The sequence below is a fragment of the Phodopus roborovskii genome, unplaced genomic scaffold, assembly GCF_943737965.1.
Source record: "Phodopus roborovskii unplaced genomic scaffold, PHOROB, whole genome shotgun sequence".
Lineage (NCBI taxonomy): Eukaryota > Metazoa > Chordata > Mammalia > Rodentia > Cricetidae > Phodopus > Phodopus roborovskii.
Genome location: NW_026126407.1, coordinates 42,112,798 through 42,134,462, shown reverse-complemented (window position 1 = coordinate 42,134,462; position 21,665 = coordinate 42,112,798). Strand labels below are relative to the sequence as shown.

Here is a 21,665-nt window from a genome sequence, read left to right as displayed (position 1 = left end):
GTCATCTCCCAGGTGCTGTTTCATTGGGCCAAATGCTTGCCTTTGTTTAGGTCTCAGCAAATGGCAACAGATTTAACCTCTTGTATGAAATGGCAGTGGCTAGTGACAGTGGAGAGGTGCAGTCACAGCCCTAGAAGAGATAGGGTGAAACCATGTGAAAAGCTGAGGATATTCTTGGAATTAATCCTCTATTTTTTTACCAACCAGAAGCATGGCTGTGTCCAGACTGTGAGAAATTCACCAGGCTCAACACTGATGTGTGTTTTTTATGAGTCATTAATGAAATGTTAGAAAATGTTATGATCAAAACATAAATGGAGACAATGGATAGCTAACACACAACTCTGAAATGAACACTGCCTCCAAAAAGGTGTCACCAAAGGCAACTGAGGAAATGTAGCTACAGTCTAAGGGTCAGATAACATTTCTACGATAAATTCTGTGGCATGGGCAATCCCCCATGGTTATGAATAATGCCCTTGTTCTTAGGAACAAGCAGTATCACTGAGGTACTCAGAGTTACAAGTACATGGTGTGGGGCATCTTACTTTATGTTGGCTAAAAAAAAAAAAAAACAGGATACGCATATGTGGGTGGGTATGGGGAGAAAACAAAGCACACAACTGGGAATAGTGGGTATCGGGTAGTAGGAGTGTTCCTCCTACTCTGTGTAATTTTCAAATCACATCCAAATGAAGTTTAAAATGGAGAATGATGGATGGGGAAGATGACTTGCTTCAAAAGTCTTGTGACCTACCTAATATTAAGATGGATGTGGTAGCTCCCTCATCTGTAACTCCTGTATCCCCACAGAAAGACGGGAGACAGAGACAGGAAAATGTCCCCAGAGTGTTGCAAGCTAGACTGGCCTGTGCAGTGGTGAAAACAAGGGACCTGTCTCAAGCAGGGAGATGAGGACCAACACCTGGGGAATTTGCTGACCTCCACATCCCTGCTGGGCCATGCATGTGCCTATACTCAGACACATGAACCTGCACACACATCACACACCCATACACACACAACAACACAGCATAGACATAGACACAAAGAAATGAGAATGATGACTTTAAAAAAAATAAATGGAAACTGTCCTTCAAACAAATGGACAGCCTAAGTGGCATATGGTTGCTCTAACGAATTGTTTTATGCAAAGTGAAGCAATGTCGCCAGGTCTCTGTCAGCATTTAGTCATGGGCACAATTACCCCTCAAATGGAGGGTTGGGACCGCTTGGCAGTTCCCTAGGCAGCAATGATTTTCAACCCAGCCTGGCAGACTCTGATAGACTCAACATCCTTTTCTTGACATTAATTCATTTGTGATCTTTACTGCCATACTGAGCATCTTATCTTGAGGTGGTCCTTAATGGTGCATGGTATATTTTATTGATGTTTCCTTTATTCCTGTGTGTTTCTTCTTCATGATTGTATCTGTTGTTACTCTCTGTCTCCTTCAGCATGCTATTCTCTTGTGAGACAAGGCACTGCTCGAAGGCTTAATGAGGCTTCTATATTGTTAGGCTGATTTATCAGGTTCTCAGTTAAGATGGGGGTGGAGGGTGAGGAGACGATTTCAGATACTCCAGGGTGAACCCAGCAACCAGCCTTTGGGAAAGCTTCCTTTTTGTGTCTGCAGCCTTTGCCAAAGGGTCATATGCATCATTCTTTAACTTCTCCCATCATTTCTTGCCCACACACTTTTTTTTTTTTTTTTTTTTTTTTTTTTTGGTAGAATCAGTGTTAGAGTTCTGTGTCACTTTAGATATTTTGGAATTCCAAAGGCACTTGATGGCTTAGCATTGAAGTCAGTGTCCAAACTCTCCTCTTTCAGCTTTGAATGCTCTGTCACAGTTAACCCTTTCTTTGTCTGCAATCAGATTCTCCTGTTCAAATATTTACTTATAGCAACTGTCAGTACTTCTTCATGGGTGAAGCACTTATTGGGTTTGCTTTAAATAAAATCACCTTGTGAATTAGATAATTTAGCAGTACCACCCCTAACCTTGAAAGAACTTTTCTATCATAGAAAAGGAAAAGAAAAAGGATGTAAAGGGAAAAAAAACCAGATATTTCTTTTTCTAAGAGTCTCTAAAAACACTGCATGTGTTCACTGCTAATGAGCATATTTCCAATATCAATGGAAATTAGGCTATCACTGTGGAAGACATGGTATTACATTCACTTTCTATTGTAGTCTCAATTCTGCACACATACACATTCATACCCCCACAGTCTTTCATTTCTAAAATAAAAGCCAGTTTAAGAAGACAGCCATATATCCTAGTCTATTCAACTATCCAAGTACTTTTTTTTTTTTTTTTTTTTTTTTACTAGTTTTGGATGCTAACAAATGTTATATGACAGGTTCACCAACTCACTGTTCTACACCCTCTTTAATTATGGATGTATGAAGGAAAATTTCACTGAGGAAAACAATAAATCACCATTGAAATTATTTGTTAGTTGAATGAGCTGAATAAACAGTTGGCTTCAGGGCAAAGATTCATCTGGAATCTTTTAAGTCATCTCACTTTTTTCTCTCCTCACAGAAATCAGGTCTGGACCCTTAGCAATCAACCAGGGACAAAGATGTTACTGACAAGAGGGGAAGCCAACCAGTGGATGTTTTGAGATGATGATATTTTTTGAATAGTTTTATTAATAGTAATAGTAACTTTTACAAATACTTATCAAGTATTTACTGTGTCCCTATACCACTTTATCATTATAAACATGTATGTTTTTTAAAACTAATTTAATTCAGAATAATATTCTTGATCTAGAAAGTGGCAAACCCTAAGTCTAAATAAATTTCTGATCCCAGATCTTGTAATCTCAATCATTAAGAGTCTATAAATTCTGGAAATCATATCTCTTCAAAGAAGTCCCTATATATTAAAAAACACATTCAAATGACAATCCTGACCTACAACTTTACTTTGAACTTACATAATCCTGACCCTCTCCAGCTAGGCGATGAAGACAAGTTTTATAGTTATTCTCCAAAAACTGAGCACAAATGGAATACAAAAAGTACACAGAGACCTAGTTGTAGCAGAGCCACAGGGGGGGGGGGAGTGCTATCAATGGAGTTTCTTGAGGGAAGAGAAGGAAATCAGAGTAATATGATAGTTAGTTTCAATTTGAAACCAGGAAGTGTGTCAGTAATGATAACTGATGCCATTTTGTAATAAATGTTTCCCTTGGCAGCATCACAAACAGACTTGGGCACTGGAAGCCTCCATGTAGGAATTAGTTTACCATCCATCCTTGATGTCCCAGTTGAACTTGTCCAAAAGTTATGAAGAATCATGGCTACTTTGAACAAATTCATACAAATAGTACTGGCAGTTTTCAAGATACGACAAATATCTACCTCAGCTTTTGGATTTCACCTGCCTTAGCAGGTTAGCTGCCCGTAGCAAATCCCATCAATATCTCAAGTAGCACATTTGTTTTAAAGGTATTTATATGGACTCTAGGGCTCCCAACTTTGGAAACAGACTTGGGTCACATAATTAGATAGTTCCACTGAAGTAGCTAACCATTTGGGTAGTTCCGATTGTATCCCTAAGCTTCAGTTTTTCCCATCCCTATGTTGATTAGACATTGCTTAATGTCAGACACCAATAAACATATACAAAAAAGTTGTTTGTGATTCAGTGTGATTGCATACTAGGACTCAATTCTCTATTTCTTCTGGGAATTTCCTATTTGTCTCAATACTAAGTCAGGTGGGGGTTCCCTAAAGGTTTTTCCTGGGTCTCCTTGACGTCAACTAAGATGGAAATCAAGGGGCCCTGAGAAGCGGAAGACAGTGGCACAGGCCCTAGAGACAGTGTGATTATGGTTCCATATGCTCCTGCTTGGAGGGACGAGTGATCCCTCCCAATGCCTGTAAATGGGTAAGAGTGTGAAGGTGGCAGGAAATAAGCCAAGCACAAACAAAGTGAGCCAAAACCAGCCTTCCTTCCCTAGCACAGGAAGCCTTGGTTTGGCTTCCAGGTGGTACAGTATCTATAGAATTATAAAAGCAAAAGGCTTCATATCTTGCCTGGGTCAATAAGAAAAAGGTGTAGCCCTCAGCAAAGAAGAAATGATGAGTGGAGTGGGGTGACCATATCATTCATACATACCCACCCATGAACACATGAATGATCACAATGGTCAATCTCTGCACTGTCCTATCAATGTAACTTTAAAGAGCAGATGGATACTTTTTTAAACAAACAACTAGACAACATGTGAGTGAATGTTAATGCTGGATAAAATATGAAAAAGCCAATTCTGTCCTACCCAGATGAGAGTACCTGTTTTTCTGTCACTCATCTCCCATATGTGTGTGTGTGTGTACCTATATATGTACTTGCCTATAAATAAATACATACTATTAATAGCATTATAGGAAAATTCAGCATTTATAATATTCTCCTTGTATTTTATATGATTTTTATCTAACATTACACAACTCAAAAAGTGTTAGTGCTTTTGTAATTTAAATCTATATGTCCCACATAGGTCTCTTTCCTGAGAATCTTATGCCTTTTCATGGAGTTGAGTTCATTATAATCTGAGCTCCAGAGGGAATGGATATAGTCCCAGGTGTTCTTCTATCTTCTAGAATGTTCTTAGTTACCCTTGTTTAGTCCCCTCTGTTTTGTTTTTGCTAAGGTTTCTTGTTAGCAAAGTGAGCAAACTCAATGCCAGAGCAACCTAAAACTATACCATTGTACAGCTGACTAGTCCTAACCAAGATGCCCTGCTTGTCACAGTGCTTGCCACCTCAACTTGACAGTCCATAAAGTTCTACTAGTGTTCTCAAGTGGACAGATTGAGTTCCCTGAGGTTGGTCTTGATCTCAAACCCTTAGGTGAAAGGGGCTGTTTGTTCACTCCAATAGACAATTATGAAGGGCAATTAAAAATTTAAATTATGTTAATAGGCCAGAGAAAAATGACTGTTTGTAGAAATCAGTGGCAATTACCAGACATAATGGTTCTCAATTAGGCTGCAGGGGATTTTTCAGTCATTCATAATTCACTATCTTAAATGTATCATAAAAAAGTAATTGTCACTTGTTAATAAAACTTACTTAAAAACAACGGAGCCATGTCATACAGAAAGTAGCATTGCCCACTCCTTCATCAGCTTTAGAAGCTTATGTAGTCTTAACTTTAAAATGTAGTACAGGCTAGCTCAAAACAAAACAAACAATATACAAAGATTGCTGTTCTAGATCTTCGCTTGCACTGTCCAGGGGTTACTGTGATTTCTGCTCAATGGGCAGTCTTCCTTCTAACCACCTCCTTGGGTCTATTAAAAGGGATAAGAAGTAGGGAAGTCTACCCACGGAATGTATTATATTGATATTTTTAGTCAATTAAACATGAAAACATAAGAGCGTTAGCTTGCTGTTTCTATCATGTTTATTTATCTCCTTGGATTTTATTTTTAAAAATTATATTTATATGCAGCTGTTCCATGACCCCCAGGAATCTAGTCGGCATTCATGCATGGGCATATAGTTCCATTCTCAGGCAATGCAATCTGTTGAGTTAATTTCTCTGCACATGTGATGGGATTCAAGGCTCTGTCTCATTGGTTCAAAACTTGACTTTTAGTGCTCTAAGGAGAAACAAAAAAGTGCAAAAAGAAGAGGGAAGGAAAAGGGAGCTAAAGAACAGCAGAGGGCAACTCTTAAATAGGAAGATTAAAAGGATGCCTTTATCTTCTGCTTTAGTACCCAGATGATAATACCTCTTTTGTCTCTGCTAAAAGATCGACAGCTGCCCTCCTCCATTTCCTTCCCAGTCAGGAAATCTTTGCTGCCTCTCAAGTCACACACTGGAGCTTTACATTCACCAAAAAAGATGGAAGCAAAGACAGGGAGTTCTCCTTGTCCCCGTGTGATACTCTTCTTTAGGTTAGTCACAATGCAGAAGCATTTCCAGAAACTTCTCTGAGAGAGTTCTAGAATATTTGGGGCCAGGCATTTCAGAAACAATGACCTTATTTAATTTTCACTATTATCCTATGAAGCATGTATTCTCACATCTGCCCTACAGCTGTGTATGGGATATTAAAAAGTCAATACCACATTGCAGGTGACAGTAGAGACAGTGGCCGTACAGAACTTTGAAGCCATATATTTCTTGATCCAAGGTCTATAAACATTCCCTTTTCATGTGCTGTCTACTACTTGAAATTGCAAAGACACAACCATGAGATGTTTTAATGTATGACAGTTCCAACTGTGACTTTCCTTCATTGATGCAATGCTGATAGCACACAGACTAAGGGTGGGATTCTGGTAGTTTGATATGTTTACCACTGTACCCCCAAGTAAATAGTCTAAGGGATTTGTGATTCATCCATAAACAAACAAATGATCCCAATTTTCTGCATGTTTTGAGAACACTTACAGCTAGCAAAAATGACTAGCCTTCATTAAATCTGTCTTAAATGGCTTGAGTAGAGCTCTCCATAAAGACAGAAGACACATATTCTGTACTAAGGGCTATCCATAAATGGCTTCCTGCATTCACATCTTAGCTCAAACATTACCTCCTTGGAAATATTAATTCTTCTAGAAGATACAAAATACCAATTAGAATCATGTCTCCCATGATATTTTCTGTAGGTTTAACTGTCCATGCTTGTCTTGCCTGGTGGGATGTCAGAACCTTGACATGTTTGCTACCACACTCCTACATTCAACCTAGTGATTGATACAAGGAATGATTGTTCAATGCATCATTGTGCTTATGAATTTACAAGGTCAAGTTTGTATTTTCACCCAAGCATGGGATTCTAGGTACAAGGCTTTCCTGTGTGAAAATCTATGGGAAGTAAGGCCATTTGCTTCCCAGTAAGATGCTACCTATAGTGGTGACTGTCCAGATTCCAAATAGCTGGGAGAGTCGACAGGGAGCTTCTCACTCTGTCCCTTCCTGAGGCTGATTAGTGACAACAATATCTCAAGTGGCATGAAAGCTGCGCCAACATTTACTTGGTTGGTGATAGACTTGCTGCCTCACAGGACTGCATTTTCCCTGGGTCTGGAGCTTTGCTGCCTGGAGTGAAGTGCTTGCCTCCTCATGATAAATGTTTCCTCTAATGTCGTTTATTGAGCAAATACTGTGAGAGCATTTGTGTCAACTCATGCGCATGAGGCTTCAGCCTTTGGGCCGTGTGTAGCTTTCTTAACTGGATCCTGACTGTCTAAAGTCTACCCTTCCTCCGGGGCACTGACATGGTTTTAAACCATATGTTTTGTTTGTTTGTTTGCTAACATGGAGAGTGTGTTCCTCATGAAAGGCCATGCTTCAGACATAGTCCTAAATTCTCTGACCATTGAATCTGTCATTTGTCTACCATTTTCTTCCTCAAACAAATGATTTTTACCTGACTTATAAAGTGAAACATTATCTTTTTACTACTGATAATTTTATTTTTTTAAATTTATTGATATTTACTTCTAGTAAAATGGGACGTTCATTTTTAGTATAAGTTAATGAATGTTTTTAAAATTCTAGTAAAGACTTATGAAACAAAGGAAAACTGTACAGTTCCCAGTCTTCCTGTTTCATCTCTCCCTTCTCCTTTAAGTGGTTTGCATATTGATATTGGTAAGAGCTGAACAGTTACTTGGGTGTCTACACATACACACAAAGCCCAGATCATAAACTGTATTTATTACTAGAAGTAAATACTATGCCCATCTGTAGTTTTAAGTTACAAATTTGCTGGGATTGAGACAGTATGTTGCATTGCATGATTTGACTTGTATAATGCAGTACAAGCTGCCTCCAGAACATTACAGGCATAACTTCATTATCCTCTTTCTCTTCTGCCCTTTTTACTTATGTCTGTCTGTCTTTCCATCCATCTACCCACCCACCCACATATGTATGTATTATATATGTATGTATGTACCCACTTACCCATATGTGGCCTCACATATATACTCATACATTACTAAAATTACACAGAAACTATTATTTTGTTTGCAAATCACCTCTGTTTCACACAATTCAGCACAGCTCCTGTCTTTAGTAATCTTCTTAAAACCCCTTATAACAGGAAACTGCTCAAGCACCCCAGCTGAAATGAGCATCTTTCATTTGTGCATAGGAGCTGTGGGCCCTTGAGCATGCGTGAGCATGTGTGTGGCACGCATGCGCACTTTTGTCTATCTATTGTAAAAGGGAGTAATTCATCATTGGGCAGCAGGTTCTGCTCAGATGGTTTATTGTCCTGACCTCATTAAAAGCATGTAATCCACGCAGTGCCGTAAATCTATGCCTCTAAATACTTTCCTCTTTAATTTTTTAATACTGCACACATGAAGGGAAAGGTTAAAGCCAATTAAAAGAGATACAAATACCATTATTACTACCCCAACAAACAGTTAGTTATTGGATTTGGTCGTTTCAGTTTAGAAAGCCATTATTTTTGTTCCTGAATAAATTAGTAATCAAGCTGTTTATTGACTTGTCTTATCTCAGAGATGCTAAATATTTTTTTCTTGGTCCAGTCTCTCTCTCTCAATTGGCATCATTCCTGCACACATAAAAATTATGGACAACTTAAGGTCTAAGTGCAAACAATAACTGCACAGCTGCATGTGGAAATCAGCATATGGACAGGGCCATCATTTCCACTGGTCCAGGAAGGAGTAAGCTGAGCCTCTCACTCAGTGGTTATTGTTATTGTTGTTGTTGTTGTTCCCTCCCATTAAGGCTATTATATGACACTGAGAGATGCTTAAAAGCATTTAGGGCTGAAAGAACTTTTGGGAAAATTGCCGCAAAAGATTGACAAATGATGATCTTTTTGTCCACAAGGTTCTTATTTCCTGTGCAAAATGGACCAAAAGAATAAAGGGAAAGAGAAAGAACCATTAATGTAAAGACTTGCTATTGTTTTCTGACACGAGTTTGTCTTTTCCATCGCATTTGGCCAGAAACGTGACTCTGTTTATGAAAAGACTGTAGGGTTGTAAGACACAGCAGTTAACTATTTGCTAGCTGATTGGTGCTTCCTTGGGTGTCCACTCTTTCCCAACTCTCTCTTTATCTCTTTAGGAATATGAAACAGGCCCTTGCTGACCACAGTGTGGGGTTCAGAATAAACTCACAGGCACAGGCCCGCATCCCCAAATTCATACAACTCAGCATCCCTATAAGTGGTATATCATTTCCTTCAGTACCCAGAATTTGGGAAGCGTTGGTTCCAGGATCCTTTGTAGATAGCAAGTTCCTTGTGTATAAGAACGTGATGTTTGTACACAACTCCTGTATATTCTCCACACACTTGAATCACACCTAGGTCTTTCTCAGAATAGCTGCTACACTGTAGCACTTAGGGGGGAAAAGGTCTATTTGGTGTTGGTGGAGACAAAATTAAAAACAGTTTGGATTTGTGGGTGATTAAATCTGTGGGTTTCTGAATCTTCAGAGATGAAGGGCCAGCTGCACTCTACCACTCCCACTTTTAGGGATCAAAGTCAGGTACTTGCAACGCTTAGAAGATACATACATACAAACATACATACATACATACATACATACATACATACATACATATTCACAAAGAAACTCGTAACCCAGAGCATGGCAAAAAGACTGTGAAATTAGACATTAGACATATCAGAGTTAAGGGGCAAAAGGCTGCAGTGATAACATACATTTAGCATTGTCTTTACAATTGGATGCCAGAACTGGGCTTCTGAAAATGTTTCCTGGGAGTGGCAATGTCTTACCTTGAGGGCAATGTCATGGGAAAGCAAAATTTGACACCTGTCCTGGACACAGCTGTGCTTGGGACCACCAAACTTGGTTTTAGTAACCTTTTGGGGGTGCCTACTCCAGTTTGCTAGTCTGAACCAGGTATAAATTTTTGTGCTTGAGTTGATCACCCTGCCCTCTACAGGTGTAATGCATTTCACCAGGCACTGTTGACATTACAGTGTTTGCTTGTTTATTTATTTATCCATAATCTCTACCCTAGACTGTGTTCTCTTCAGGGCTCTAAGGCTCTTGCTGTTGGCTCCTTACTTTGGTCTCAGAGGCCACTTGGGGTTCTAGAACACAGCAGATCCCCAGGAAAGCAATAATGAGGTAAAAGTATACATAAAAACCATTGAATAAAAAGAAACATTTAGAGAGATTTAACTCCATTAAAGTTAATAGTTCGAGCTTAATAAATAAGACTCATTCCTAGGAGAAAATGACCTCTTTTTAAAAAGAAAGAAGAAAGGGAGAAAACATGGTCCCAGGAACATTGTTAAGCAGCTTCTAATGAGATCACAGCTTATTCTCTTAAGTAGTGAAAGAAATAATTGAACACATCTCACACTAATGACTTCTTACAAGATGTGTCCACAATCCAGAGGCGTTCAGGGTCAGGCAGGATCCAATAAACCCTAGTGACATCCAGGCGTGTGTTTTCTCAGTTGGGGTTCAATAAAACCCCAAGTCCAGCTAGCAACAGCTCAGTGAGTTGAGGCTGCAAATTCCTATGGAAGTGAGTTTTCTGTCTCTCTATCTAGAACAGAGGGCAAGCTACACAAGAAGGGAACACCCAGTCTGTCTGCTTTCTATGAGGAGCTAAGAGACCTGGATCATGGACTTTCTGGTCCTTATTGCCTTTGGTATGCCTAAAAACTGTCCTTCATAGCCTCCATTTTTCTATTCTGACATTCATTTTGGTACCAAATGAACACTGTTGAGGCCAGTGTATGCAGACTCTCAGTGTTGGCCTTTGCATGGTCTGGCATCAGGCACCAGCATTTCCTGCCTTGTTTTTGCTTTCCTACACGTTTGATTCTTCATCTGAAAAATGAGAGCAATGCTTTTACTGAAAACTTATATAACTTAACCAGGCACCTGATACAGACTAGGAGCTCAGTAAGTATTTACATTTATAATGAACTAACAATGCTGTGCTCTATGGACCCTTCTTCAACTGGAGCTCACAGACCTCTGGAGATCCAAGAAAATGACAAGAGACTGTCCAAAGAAATTTGAAACTTGTTTCATAAGTGTACATGCCCTTGTTCTTTGGGCATGAAGCCCCTAATACTAATCAGATTATCAATGAGGTCCATTCCCCTCTAGGGCAAAGAATACTAGTGCTGGGAATTTTAGTAGCTGAATTAGGTCCTTGAAAGGCTGACAAACCAGGAAAGGGAGGCAATTTTTCTGTCTCACCATTTGTGTGGGACACACAATTTTAATTCTATACCATGTGTGTTTGTTTACTTTTCTACTACTTCATAAAAGGAAATAATATTTCAAAGGCACTCCACCATGAGAACAGGTAGTTAATTTTCACCTCAGTGTTCCCCAATAATTCAAAAAGTAAAAACAGGAGAATTTCAACCTACTGCTCAGGACCTGCCAGGCATGACATTCTCTGGAACAGCCAGAGTTGGCTTGAAAAACTCCTTTGTATGAAGGGGCTAGACCTGATATGTTGACGCAGAGGGCTGCCTGAGCAAGGCTGGTGAGCAGAAACTGCACTGCACCAAATCTGTAGAGAACTTGATTCCTCCACTAATCCCTGTTCCATCCTAGCTAGTTGGGTGTTCTAGCATGGGACTTCCCTACCCAACTTCTCTAACTACTTATCTAAAGAGGATTTATTCCCATGCTATTTCAATCTTTTATATAAAGTCCCAGTTTTAATACAGAATTTTTTTAACCAGACAGTCATATTTGTTACCCTTAAATAAGATAATATTTGATCCTAAAAGAGGATCCTAAACAATAAAACTGTTTTTTAATTCATCCCATAATTTGAAACAAAGTGTTGTGATCATTTCCATCTGTCTATCTACAGATGAGAAATATAATTTCTTCTAGGTACAGACAGCAAATGCTGAACATATGAGTTCAAGGGCCCATTAAACAAATATTTACTCAGTACTTATTAAGTGTCAGTTTCTTTAATAGGGCTGGGGACACCAAGTGACAGAGTAGAGTAGTCATCGCCTTCATGAGCATGATGCTAGTTTAGAAGAGGAAAATGATAACTAAAAATAAGTGCATAGAAAATCGGCTTAAATTGTTCTCTTGGGAGCTTCAATGGATAAACTGGATCCCAGAAGAGAAAAGAGGACTGGCAGAAGATAGGGATGTAGCCACAGGCACCAGCTGCCACATGTGAATGAAGGATGATGCAGCAGTCAACCTACAACAGAGGCCCTGGGATTCTATATTGAAGAGACCATCAGGGCAATGGGTTCAAGGGCAACCAGCCTAAGCCTGGAGACTTGTTTTCCCCATCTGTAAAGTGAGAAGGTGATGGGCTTTGGTTTATGTAGCTCTTTTATAAATGTTAAGTTAGCTAATGTTTGACACTCATCTAGGACAAAGTTTGATAGTATTAAGTTAATGCTATTACAGACACAAAATCCCTAACTAAGGCCATAAAATTCACAAGAGTTGGGTGTGTTTTAGAAATCACAGGAGGGTGTGGCTCTTGGAAGAGGGTGGTCATTGATATCTGTAAAGGGTGTTCATCATAGTTGTTATTCTAGACACTGCTTGATAAAGGCTCATGCATAGTCCAAGGGCAAGGAAGCAAGGGCGTGGTCCACAGTGAACCTCAGAAACTCATTGACTAGGTGTTAGAAAATCATCTCCCATGAACTTTCCTCACAGTTCTTCCCCTCAATAAGGGTGAAATAACTCCTCAAAGGGAACAGTTTCTAGGTAAGAAGTTTTAAATAAAGAACCCCTGTTTCATTCATGCTCATTAAACTGTTTTTCCCCTACCTAGATCCCTGCAATAATAAATATAATTATATCCATCTTTAATGACTTTGGTTCCTTGAGCTGCAGGTGCTGGAATACTGTATTTATTAACATATTTTAAGCCCTTTAAAAAGACTGCATTAATTCCTATGATAATTTAGTACCCATAATACATTCTCTGTTCTGAATAGATGTTAATCACCACAGAATGACTGATTTGCCCGACTGTGAGCTAAGCCATGCTCTAACTAGTAGCTAGTAACTTTTTAATTCAATATTGTTACTGAAACTGTTGATTAAAATCTAGTTGCAATAACAATTCTTTGCCCCCCTGCAGTCCCCACCCTCTGAGAACCCACACCAGGGTCCCAACAATTGGATTTTGTTCTTGCTGAAGCCAAGAGCCTTCATTCTGGGGTCTTGTATCTCTAGTTAAACTCTTCTTGGGAAAGGCCTCCCTGTGCCTGCTATCCCAGAATGCTTAGGAATTGTTTCCTCCAAGGTGAGCTTTCACTGCAGAGAAATGCAAAGCTTGCTTAGCAGAAGGCAGCAGCCTTCCAGGCTTCTGTCTTAAAGATGGTGCTTGGAGGCTAAGTCAATTCCTACCTGATGGCGTGAGAGGATCTGTGTCAGGATTCCAGAACCAATTTACATACAGATTGTTTTGAAACTATTCATGAAATTTGGATCAAAGTGGAGTGCTGCCATTGATGAAGGAAGTAAATACTGCAGATGCAGGGTTCTTCAGATCCCACACCCATTATTTCAATCTATATGGAGGGAGGGACCTGCATTGTTCCCTGTTTACCCAAAGCTCAATGAATCTACTCACCAGAGTCACACAGCAAGAAAGAAACAGCGCTCTAGAATTCTGCCCCTAATTTTAGATCACACTATAATCAACCAGTCAGTCTGTATGGGAAAGATGCTGAACTGGGTCATGAAATACATAACAAAGTAGTATATGCCAGAAAAACATTGAAAACTAATACATGATTTGCCTAGTTTGTGTTTTGAAGATTAGTGAAGTGTCCTTATTCCTGTCCAAGGGAACATGAATCCTTACATTTCAGTCTTCTTCTAGTGGAGAGTGCTGACAAGGACATTGTTTCGGGGCAGGTGTCTGGAGTACTGAGCTGCTCTGTATAAACACCATGGGATTCCCCAGCATTTCTGGCTAATAATAAAGATGTAGAAAGAAAGCTGGGTGTGGTGGTGCACATCTTTAATCCCAGTACTTGGGAGGCAGAGGCAGGTGGATCTCTGAGTTGTAGACGAGCATGGTCTACAGAGTTGCAGAACAGCCAAGGCTACACAGAGAAACCATGTCTCAAATAAAAGCAAAGCTAAACAAAATAAAAATCACCACCACCACTGGCAGTACCAGCAGCAGCAGCACCACCACCACCACCACCAAAAACCAAAGATGTAGTAATGAGCTAGAACCTACAAGTGTAGGCTGGAGCCAGGAAATGATTGAGAAGTGTGTCCCATATCCATTTAAGGGTCCCCTTCTCTCTTTTTATTGTTGCCATGTGAAACTTCTTTTCTCCAAACTTTCAGTAACCATTGCTTTGCTCATGTCCTTGGCTCAGGGATTTTGTTATCCTGTGTTCTTCTCTGCAGGTTTGAGTGGGTTTATTTTGTTTGTTTGTTTTTGTTTTTGTTTTTATTTTTTGTTTGTTTGTTTGTTTGATTTTGTTTTTGGATAGAAGAAATGGTAGACACAGAACTCTATCCCATGTTCTCCATGTTGCACAGTCCCAGTGGCCGATCTCAGCTTCTTTCTACACGAACAAGGAAATATGAGGCTGGGAGATGTGTGTCTGGTTGCATTGCAGCAATGAGTGTGTATAAGTTGACACTTAGTCCACATGTGGGTTTTGTTTTTTTTTTCTTAGTGCATGTACGTACAGGGGTATACATGCACATGTGTTTGCATGGGTGGAAGTTAGACAATAAACATGGGTGTTACTCTTCGGGAGCCGTCAACTGTTACGAGCAGGATTTCCCACCAGCCTTTCCTCAGGACAGGGCCAGTCATCAATATGGGACTTTGCCAAGTGGGAGGACTAACTGGAGGTGAACTCCAGTTAGGAACTGCTTGTCTCCACCTCCCGTCACACCATTGTTTGGATTGCAAGTTCAAGACACACAACACTCCCTGCTTTTTGTGTTGGTTCTAGGAACCTAAACTCAGGTCGACATGCTTACAATGTCAGAGCTTTGATGACTGAGCTATCAGCTGTTTTTGTTTTATTAACTCTCTATATATAAGTCACCATTAACTTTATTCCCACAAAGTGTAGCATCACCATTCACTTTGCATCACTTTGCAGAGAAATTAGGCCATTGAGTATTCCCCTACCCCAGCACTCTCTCATTTCAGGCCAATGAGGCCACTGTGGAGAAGCCAAATTCTGCCACACTGGCCTGACACACCACTCAGGGAGTTTTGACAGTTTCAGGGGGCAGAGCCTGTAGGTGAATGCAGGCATCCTTTCTAGCAGGAGGTGTGGCTCCCAGTCCATGCCACCTAGGGCCAGAGAAGATCTAACAATGCAGAGGAGTCTAAATTTGGAAGGTTTAGAGCAAAGCCAGCTCCATATCAAATTCGATGAATGACCTGCCTCGCTCCCTGCCAAGCAAACACCTGAGCAAGCTGGTCTCTCAAAATATGAGCATGCGTGAAAGCAGCTAGAACCTTCTCACTTAAGTGCCACAGCTTTGCACCACCATTTCACAAAACTTAAATTGCAGATTCAAGAATTATAAAACTGTCCCTCCCTCTAGGGCCACCTCCCTCCAAACCCATGTCTGCCATGGGTCACACGAAAAGGATGTGGCATGCTCAGTAATGTGGCTCTTCAGTTTTCATTTACAGAGGCAGTGGTCCAACCTATAGAACTTCTGATGCAGAATTCAAGGTTGGCCTTGAATTCAATTATATAGCCCAGGTTGTCCTCAAACCACAATAGTGAACTGCCATTTCCAGCTCATCCCATATTTTGAATTTCATATAAAGTGGCTTTGCCTCCTGAAGGAATTCAAAGCCATCCATCTTTATATGGAAGCAAACCCAGATCGATAAATCCCCTTCTAACCAGCTTTCTTAGTATGGACATTCTTGCAAATGCACCCTTAAGTACAAATGCTGTGGATTTGGAGGAAGTCACCCTGAGGCAAAGTGCATCCTCTGGCATCCTGCTGCATCTGAGCAGAGGTTGCAACCCAGCAGCTCCTGGCTCCAGGCTCCACCTTGGAATGGGCAGATGTGGTTGGCGGTATTCGGCATATTTTAAGATGTTCAAGTTGTTGTAGAATTCACAGAACTAGAAGCTTTCCCATACCCATGCCAGTCTGCCCCGTGCTTTTCTGCCTTGAATTTCAATCAGCTGTAGACCTCCCTATTTAATGAGGACCCAGACTCAGTGGCACAGAAAGCCATTCACAGTGGGCTCAGCTTACTGTTCTAATACGTCTTTTACCTTTCAGGGTACCAGCACTACCAAACTCAATGCCAGAAGCTCCTTTAGCTGTTGACTGTTCACCATGCATTGAGGCTAGAAGGTCATTTCTACACCTCCCATGGTACCTCCAGTTTTCTTCTCTTAACAGTGATATCTCTGAAACGTCCTCTGAACTCCCTGGAAACTACTGCTCATGTCCACACCCACAGGATATCTGTGGCTACAAGAGGTTTCCATTTCTCAGATGAGCAAAGTAACTTATTGCATTTCTGTTAAGAAACCTCTATCAGACTAGGAACAACCCCAGGGTGGGACCACATTCCCAACATTTCTCTTCAAAGCATGGGGGAATGCCAGGGCCATAGGTGATTTCAAGAGAGGCATCTGGAATAAAGCAGGACTCCTGGCAACCTTTGCTCCCTCTGAGCTTCCTGAAGATCAGGATGGTGGTCACAGAGGAGGTCACAAGAGTGTGTGGGACAGTACTAGGGTGAGCTTTACTGGACCTGCATCTACGTGTGGCACCAGAGGAACACCATATAGACTGTTGAAATTACCCTGGACAGTATCAGACTAGATGGTGGTACCACCACCACTCTGAAAATTAGATAGGAGTCTATGAACAGGAGTTTCCAAGTCCCCTCTCTCAATAAAAACAGGGATCTCAGTTAGTCTAGGTCAGTGTTGGGCATTCCTGGCATTCCTTCTTTGGGATACAACAAACAGAGGCTATCAACAAGTATTCAGCTAGATAAAGCAGCTGTGACTATGTAGGGTGGAGTCAAAAGAAACATTTTTAAGAGTTAAAAAAATAAATAAATAGCTTGTTCCTCATGCCAGTAGGTATCACAGTGATTTTTCTCTTGCCCTTCACACCTTCTCTCCTCTCTCTCTCTCTCTCTCTCTCTCTCTCTCTCTCTCTCTCTCTCTCTCTCTCTCTCTCTCTTTCTCCCTGAAACATCTCATTGCAGCCAATTCAAGGAATAAAAGGTAGCTGCATGCTCAGGCTGAGTGTATAATAACATGGGGAGACTCACACCTCTGTTACTCTGTTACCACACACAATATACTGTGCTTGTATATGTTGTGCCAATGTTCTAGAGGGGCATGGGAAACCATGGAAATGAATTGTGGGGTGGGATGGAGATGTTGTGTGCCCATATGTTAAATCACATGTATGGATGAGTATAAATATATACTTGCACAATTCATGCATATTTTATGAACTGAGTACCTGCATTGCTCAAACATATTTACTGTTTTCCAATTAAAGGAGCTAAACATTTAAGGATTGGCTGAAAATAAAACTAAAAAACAAAACATCGATCTGCAAAATGTGGAGGCAGAGGTACATCTCTTTGTTTTCATACTTTGAGAGTAAACTTTCTATCACAAGCCAAAGGCAAGGCGACCTTGTCACTTCGGACCACACTCCTACTAAGAAGATATCTTTCAATCAGTGCAGGACAAAGGGCAGTATCTTGTTCATTGCCAAATAATTTTTATCAAATAGATACATTGACTTAACTTCTCCCCTTTAAGATCTCCTCTAGCCTCCTTCCAAGAGTTCATTACAAAATCCAAGTGGTTTAATGAAAAGTTTACTATCTAACGAATGGTGCCAACACCCGCTCTTTCCTTGTCCTGAAGACCCCGGTGCTTGCTTATTTTGTCAGAAACACAAAAAGGAGAAATGCAATTGCATTTGTGCTGATGCTAAATGTTAATAGATTTGCCTAAATGCCTGCTAATAGCCCCCTAAAATTAGCTAGACTAGTAGTGCGTGCCTAATGCCTTGTTGTTTTTGTTGTTTTACTTGCTTTGTGTTTCTCTTTCTTTTATCAGAGGGAGGGAAAATAAGGGGAAAAAAGATTCACAGAAAAGAGAGAAAGAGAGAGTGAGAGAGAGTGAGAGTGAGAATGAGTGAGTGAGTGAGTGAGTGAGTGAGAGATAGAGAGATGTTTTTAAGCTACAAGACATTTTCAGTGTCGCATGTGAATTCAGGAGAAAGAACATATATTCTGAAACTATCCTACAGTTCTGACACTCTGTCATGAAGGTGACAAATCCTGGTGCTCTAATGTTTCATTAAATTAAACATGAAATGTTTAATGTTTTGTTAAATTAAACATGAAGCTGTGACTTTGGACCCGAGAAGCACAGCCTTCCATCAATTCTTCGCATTCCTTCAGGTCACTTTTCAGGTTATAAAAATGGAGGTTTGTTTATTATGGGTACTGCATTTCTCTCGGCAGTTAAAAGACACTTTCTTATTGCTTACAAATAAGGTCCATCGAGTAACACAATTTGGGGAGCTTGAATGTATTTCCAAACCTAGTCCTACAGGAAACAGCTTGCAGATAGTCCTTCCATTAAACCTGTCTTGTCCCCCTTTCCCTTTCAGATATTTACAACTGTCTTTGGGTGGTTTTCTCAAGAACAGAGGTTTTACAACATTATTTGGATCTGAAGCCCATTTTGCAGACAGGCATGCTAGTTCTCAAGAAGGGGACGGCTGGCTGAAAGCTGTAGAAACTAAGAGGAAGATGAAATCTCTCCTCTCCTAGTTTAAAGCCTTCTTGGGTCCTTATTCAGAAACACAAAAGTGGACAGTCAAAACTAAAACCAAACTGAGGCCCGCATCTGAGTTGGGTAAGCGTCTGCAAAAAGGGGAATATGAGGGCTTGTGTGATGAAGGAACGAAAGTCGTGATGGAAGCACTTCAAGTGGCAGACACACAGAGCCTGGCCTAGAGATAGTAAAATGAAGCCCAGCCAAAAACGTGCTCCTTTCTGTAGATTCGATGGCAGTGCTCGCAGGGCTTTGCAGAGCTCCCAGTAACACATGCGAACACTACCTTACAAAATACATTTTTGACAATGCATTTTTTAAGTGAAAACAAAACAAAACAATAGCAGCACCTGCACAGCAAATCAAAGTCCCAGAAAGAACCTGGCAGACCACGTCTATATTTCTCAAGTGAATTTTGGTAGGTCATTACTGGTTTCTAAATAAAGTTCCAGAATGACCATTCCACTGACAGCTAAGAGAGGACTGGCCATCCCTTTCCCAAAGGAGGACTTGCTCAGAGTCTCCAAAGCACAAGCTGTTCTGCTATGACCTCAGATGGCTCTGCTGATGCACCAGCTCCCAGAACTGATCAAAAGCTATAGAATAGCCCCAGTTTGGTAGCTGTGTCTTGCCTGATGTGAATCCTTTTCCCAGCCAGTTACCCAAACCAGTAGGAATATAATTGACACTTACCATTCTGAAGCTGCATGTCTGTGAGGCAAACTAAATAAATTAAACGGATCCTGCTTTAATCTTCTTTTTTAGACCCCAAATGCCTTAATCAAAAGGAAAACAAAACAGAACAAAACAAATGTTCCCTGAGGTCCTTTTTTAAACCGCCAGAGCATAAGCAAAGAAATCGCTGTCTATTTTTTTTTTTTTTAATGGAATACCCAAAGCCTATCCCTTAACACCACAAACAAGTAAGAACTACTTTGAACATTCTCCTGTCCTATCCTGTTACTCCCCAGCTCTGTTTTCATGTCTATCTTTCACGTATGACCAGGACTACACATAAGTCCCATTTCGAATCAAAATTAAGAGGATACTTCAGTTGGATATTTGGCTTGGTACAGCTACTATAAAAATTCCACGTAAAAGCACATTTGATCCCCTCCTGCAAATGCATGGAGGTGTTTGTGGTCCCTAGTAATATCCCCAACGCATACTTCGCCTGTAAATGCGCTTAAGCTGCAGGACTTCATTTGGGGTTAGCTGTCCCACAAAGCTCATTTGCTCTTACCATTAAGGCAAGCGACTCTAAAAGGCTAGCATGATGCTTTTAACTATGTTTGAGAGGCCAGTCAGATCTTGTTAGCAACAGCTGTACACTTACCAGGCTCCCAGGGCCTTGACAGAGCTGTCCCAGTCCTTCTGAGATTGGGGACATGCAATGAAATCAACCAATCGTTAGCTGGAGCCACACATGCAGGCTGTACCAGGTTCTCATTCTCCAAATAAAAAAGGAAGCGGGGAAACAAAGCAAGCAAGCAAGGCAGCCTCCTCCAAAGTTCCTCCTCTGCTGGCCTCTCCCTGGCAGATACAGCTCGCCAAGGTCCTGGCTGCACTTTCAAAAGTACTACTCAATAAAAGGATTTTAAAGGGTGTGCTGGGAGCCGGGCGCTTCTGATCCCTGCTTTGGCTTTTTCTCCATCAGCATTCCTCGGCAAGCCTGCACAAAGCGGGGTACGCTACATTATTTATGTCAGCTTTAGGCTCTGGAAAACACACACTGGCATCCTGATTACTAAGAATCCTCGTGGATACAATTAAACTGTTCCCACATATATTCCCCCCCACCACCACCACCACCCTCCATCTCTTCCCTGATTCAACCTCTTTCGGAGCAAACAAAAGCACTTTGAGACGTGTCCCAACTCATCTATTAAGAGGCAAGAGAACACTGAAATATGGCCACTATGGGCAAACTAGTGTGGGGGAAAGGTTATGATCACAGAGTGAGCAGAAGACATTCCTGAGAGAAAAGGGCAGGTGATGTTGGGGGTGGAGGGAAATCCGCGTCAAGTAGCCTCTCCAGGTTAGAGGCAGGGACATGGGATAGTAATATTAAGGCACTACCAAAAGCATTCAAATGAATTCATGGAAGATTGATTTAGAATGGGCTGTTAAGGGAAGTCAGGAATACTGGCAACCCAACTAACCTCCTGAGCTGATTGAAGAATGATCACACTCACTCAACAAATGCTCCTTGGTGCCCCATTGAAGTCATAGTTCCAGACAGGAAGACCAGAGGTTTGGCCAAGTAGAGTAATGATTTTGTCCCCAAGTCTCCTCTTCAGTACAATGAATGATCCTCCAAGCTTCAGCCCACCCTTTCCCTTCTTGTTATTACTCAGCACTGTGCCATGAGCTAGCTTGAAATATTAGCCACAGGCAGAATGAACTCTACACTGGCATGATGAGGCAATAAGTACCATGGCAGGAACTTCCTCCTCTGGAGGAGTAGCAAGACAGCAATGAAATTCCCCCTGTGTCTAGCTGGAGAGTCCCTGCTTGGCAGGCAGGGGTGACTTCACTTTATGAAAGCCCCAGGCACTGCTTTGTGAGACAACCATTGGCAGGACCTCAGAGTTAAGTCAGCTCATTTGAGCAAGAAGTCAGCTTGGGGAGAGTCAATTGTCTCATCCAAGAACTCAAGGAGAAAAGAGAAAGTTGCCCTTCTCAAAGGCTTCCTTGAATGCTTATTCCTATGTTTGCTAGGTTCATTTTTGTTTTTAAGTGATCGTCACTTCTAATGACTTAGTCCATTCCAACTCAGCTATGTTGGGTGGAAGTTGCTGTCTGAAATGGAAGTAATGGGTAGAGGACAGAGTGGAGGTCAGTGGAGCAGAGCTCAGAGTC

The 21,665-nt window shown here is 41.0% G+C and overlaps 1 protein-coding gene across 13 annotated transcripts in view; it reads right to left on the bottom strand.

Annotated features, from left to right (window-relative positions):
• Window positions 1–21,665, bottom strand: part of Tenm2 (teneurin transmembrane protein 2) — a 922,050-nt gene that overhangs the window by 396,791 nt on the left and 503,594 nt on the right. The window contains exons 1-2 of one of the 13 annotated variants that reach the window (XM_051180951.1): window positions 20,140–20,271; window positions 19,497–19,579 (exon numbers count right to left, since the gene is read on the bottom strand). The exons of 11 other annotated variants lie outside the window; for them this stretch is intronic. In XM_051180951.1, the coding sequence (XP_051036908.1) occupies window positions 19,497–19,512 (16 nt within the window). In that variant the 5' untranslated portion in view covers window positions 19,513–19,579; window positions 20,140–20,271. Of the gene's footprint in view, window positions 1–19,496; window positions 19,580–20,139; window positions 20,272–20,965; window positions 21,104–21,665 lie in introns of those variants that run through there. One more of the 13 variants, XM_051180952.1, reaches the window with a different exon arrangement.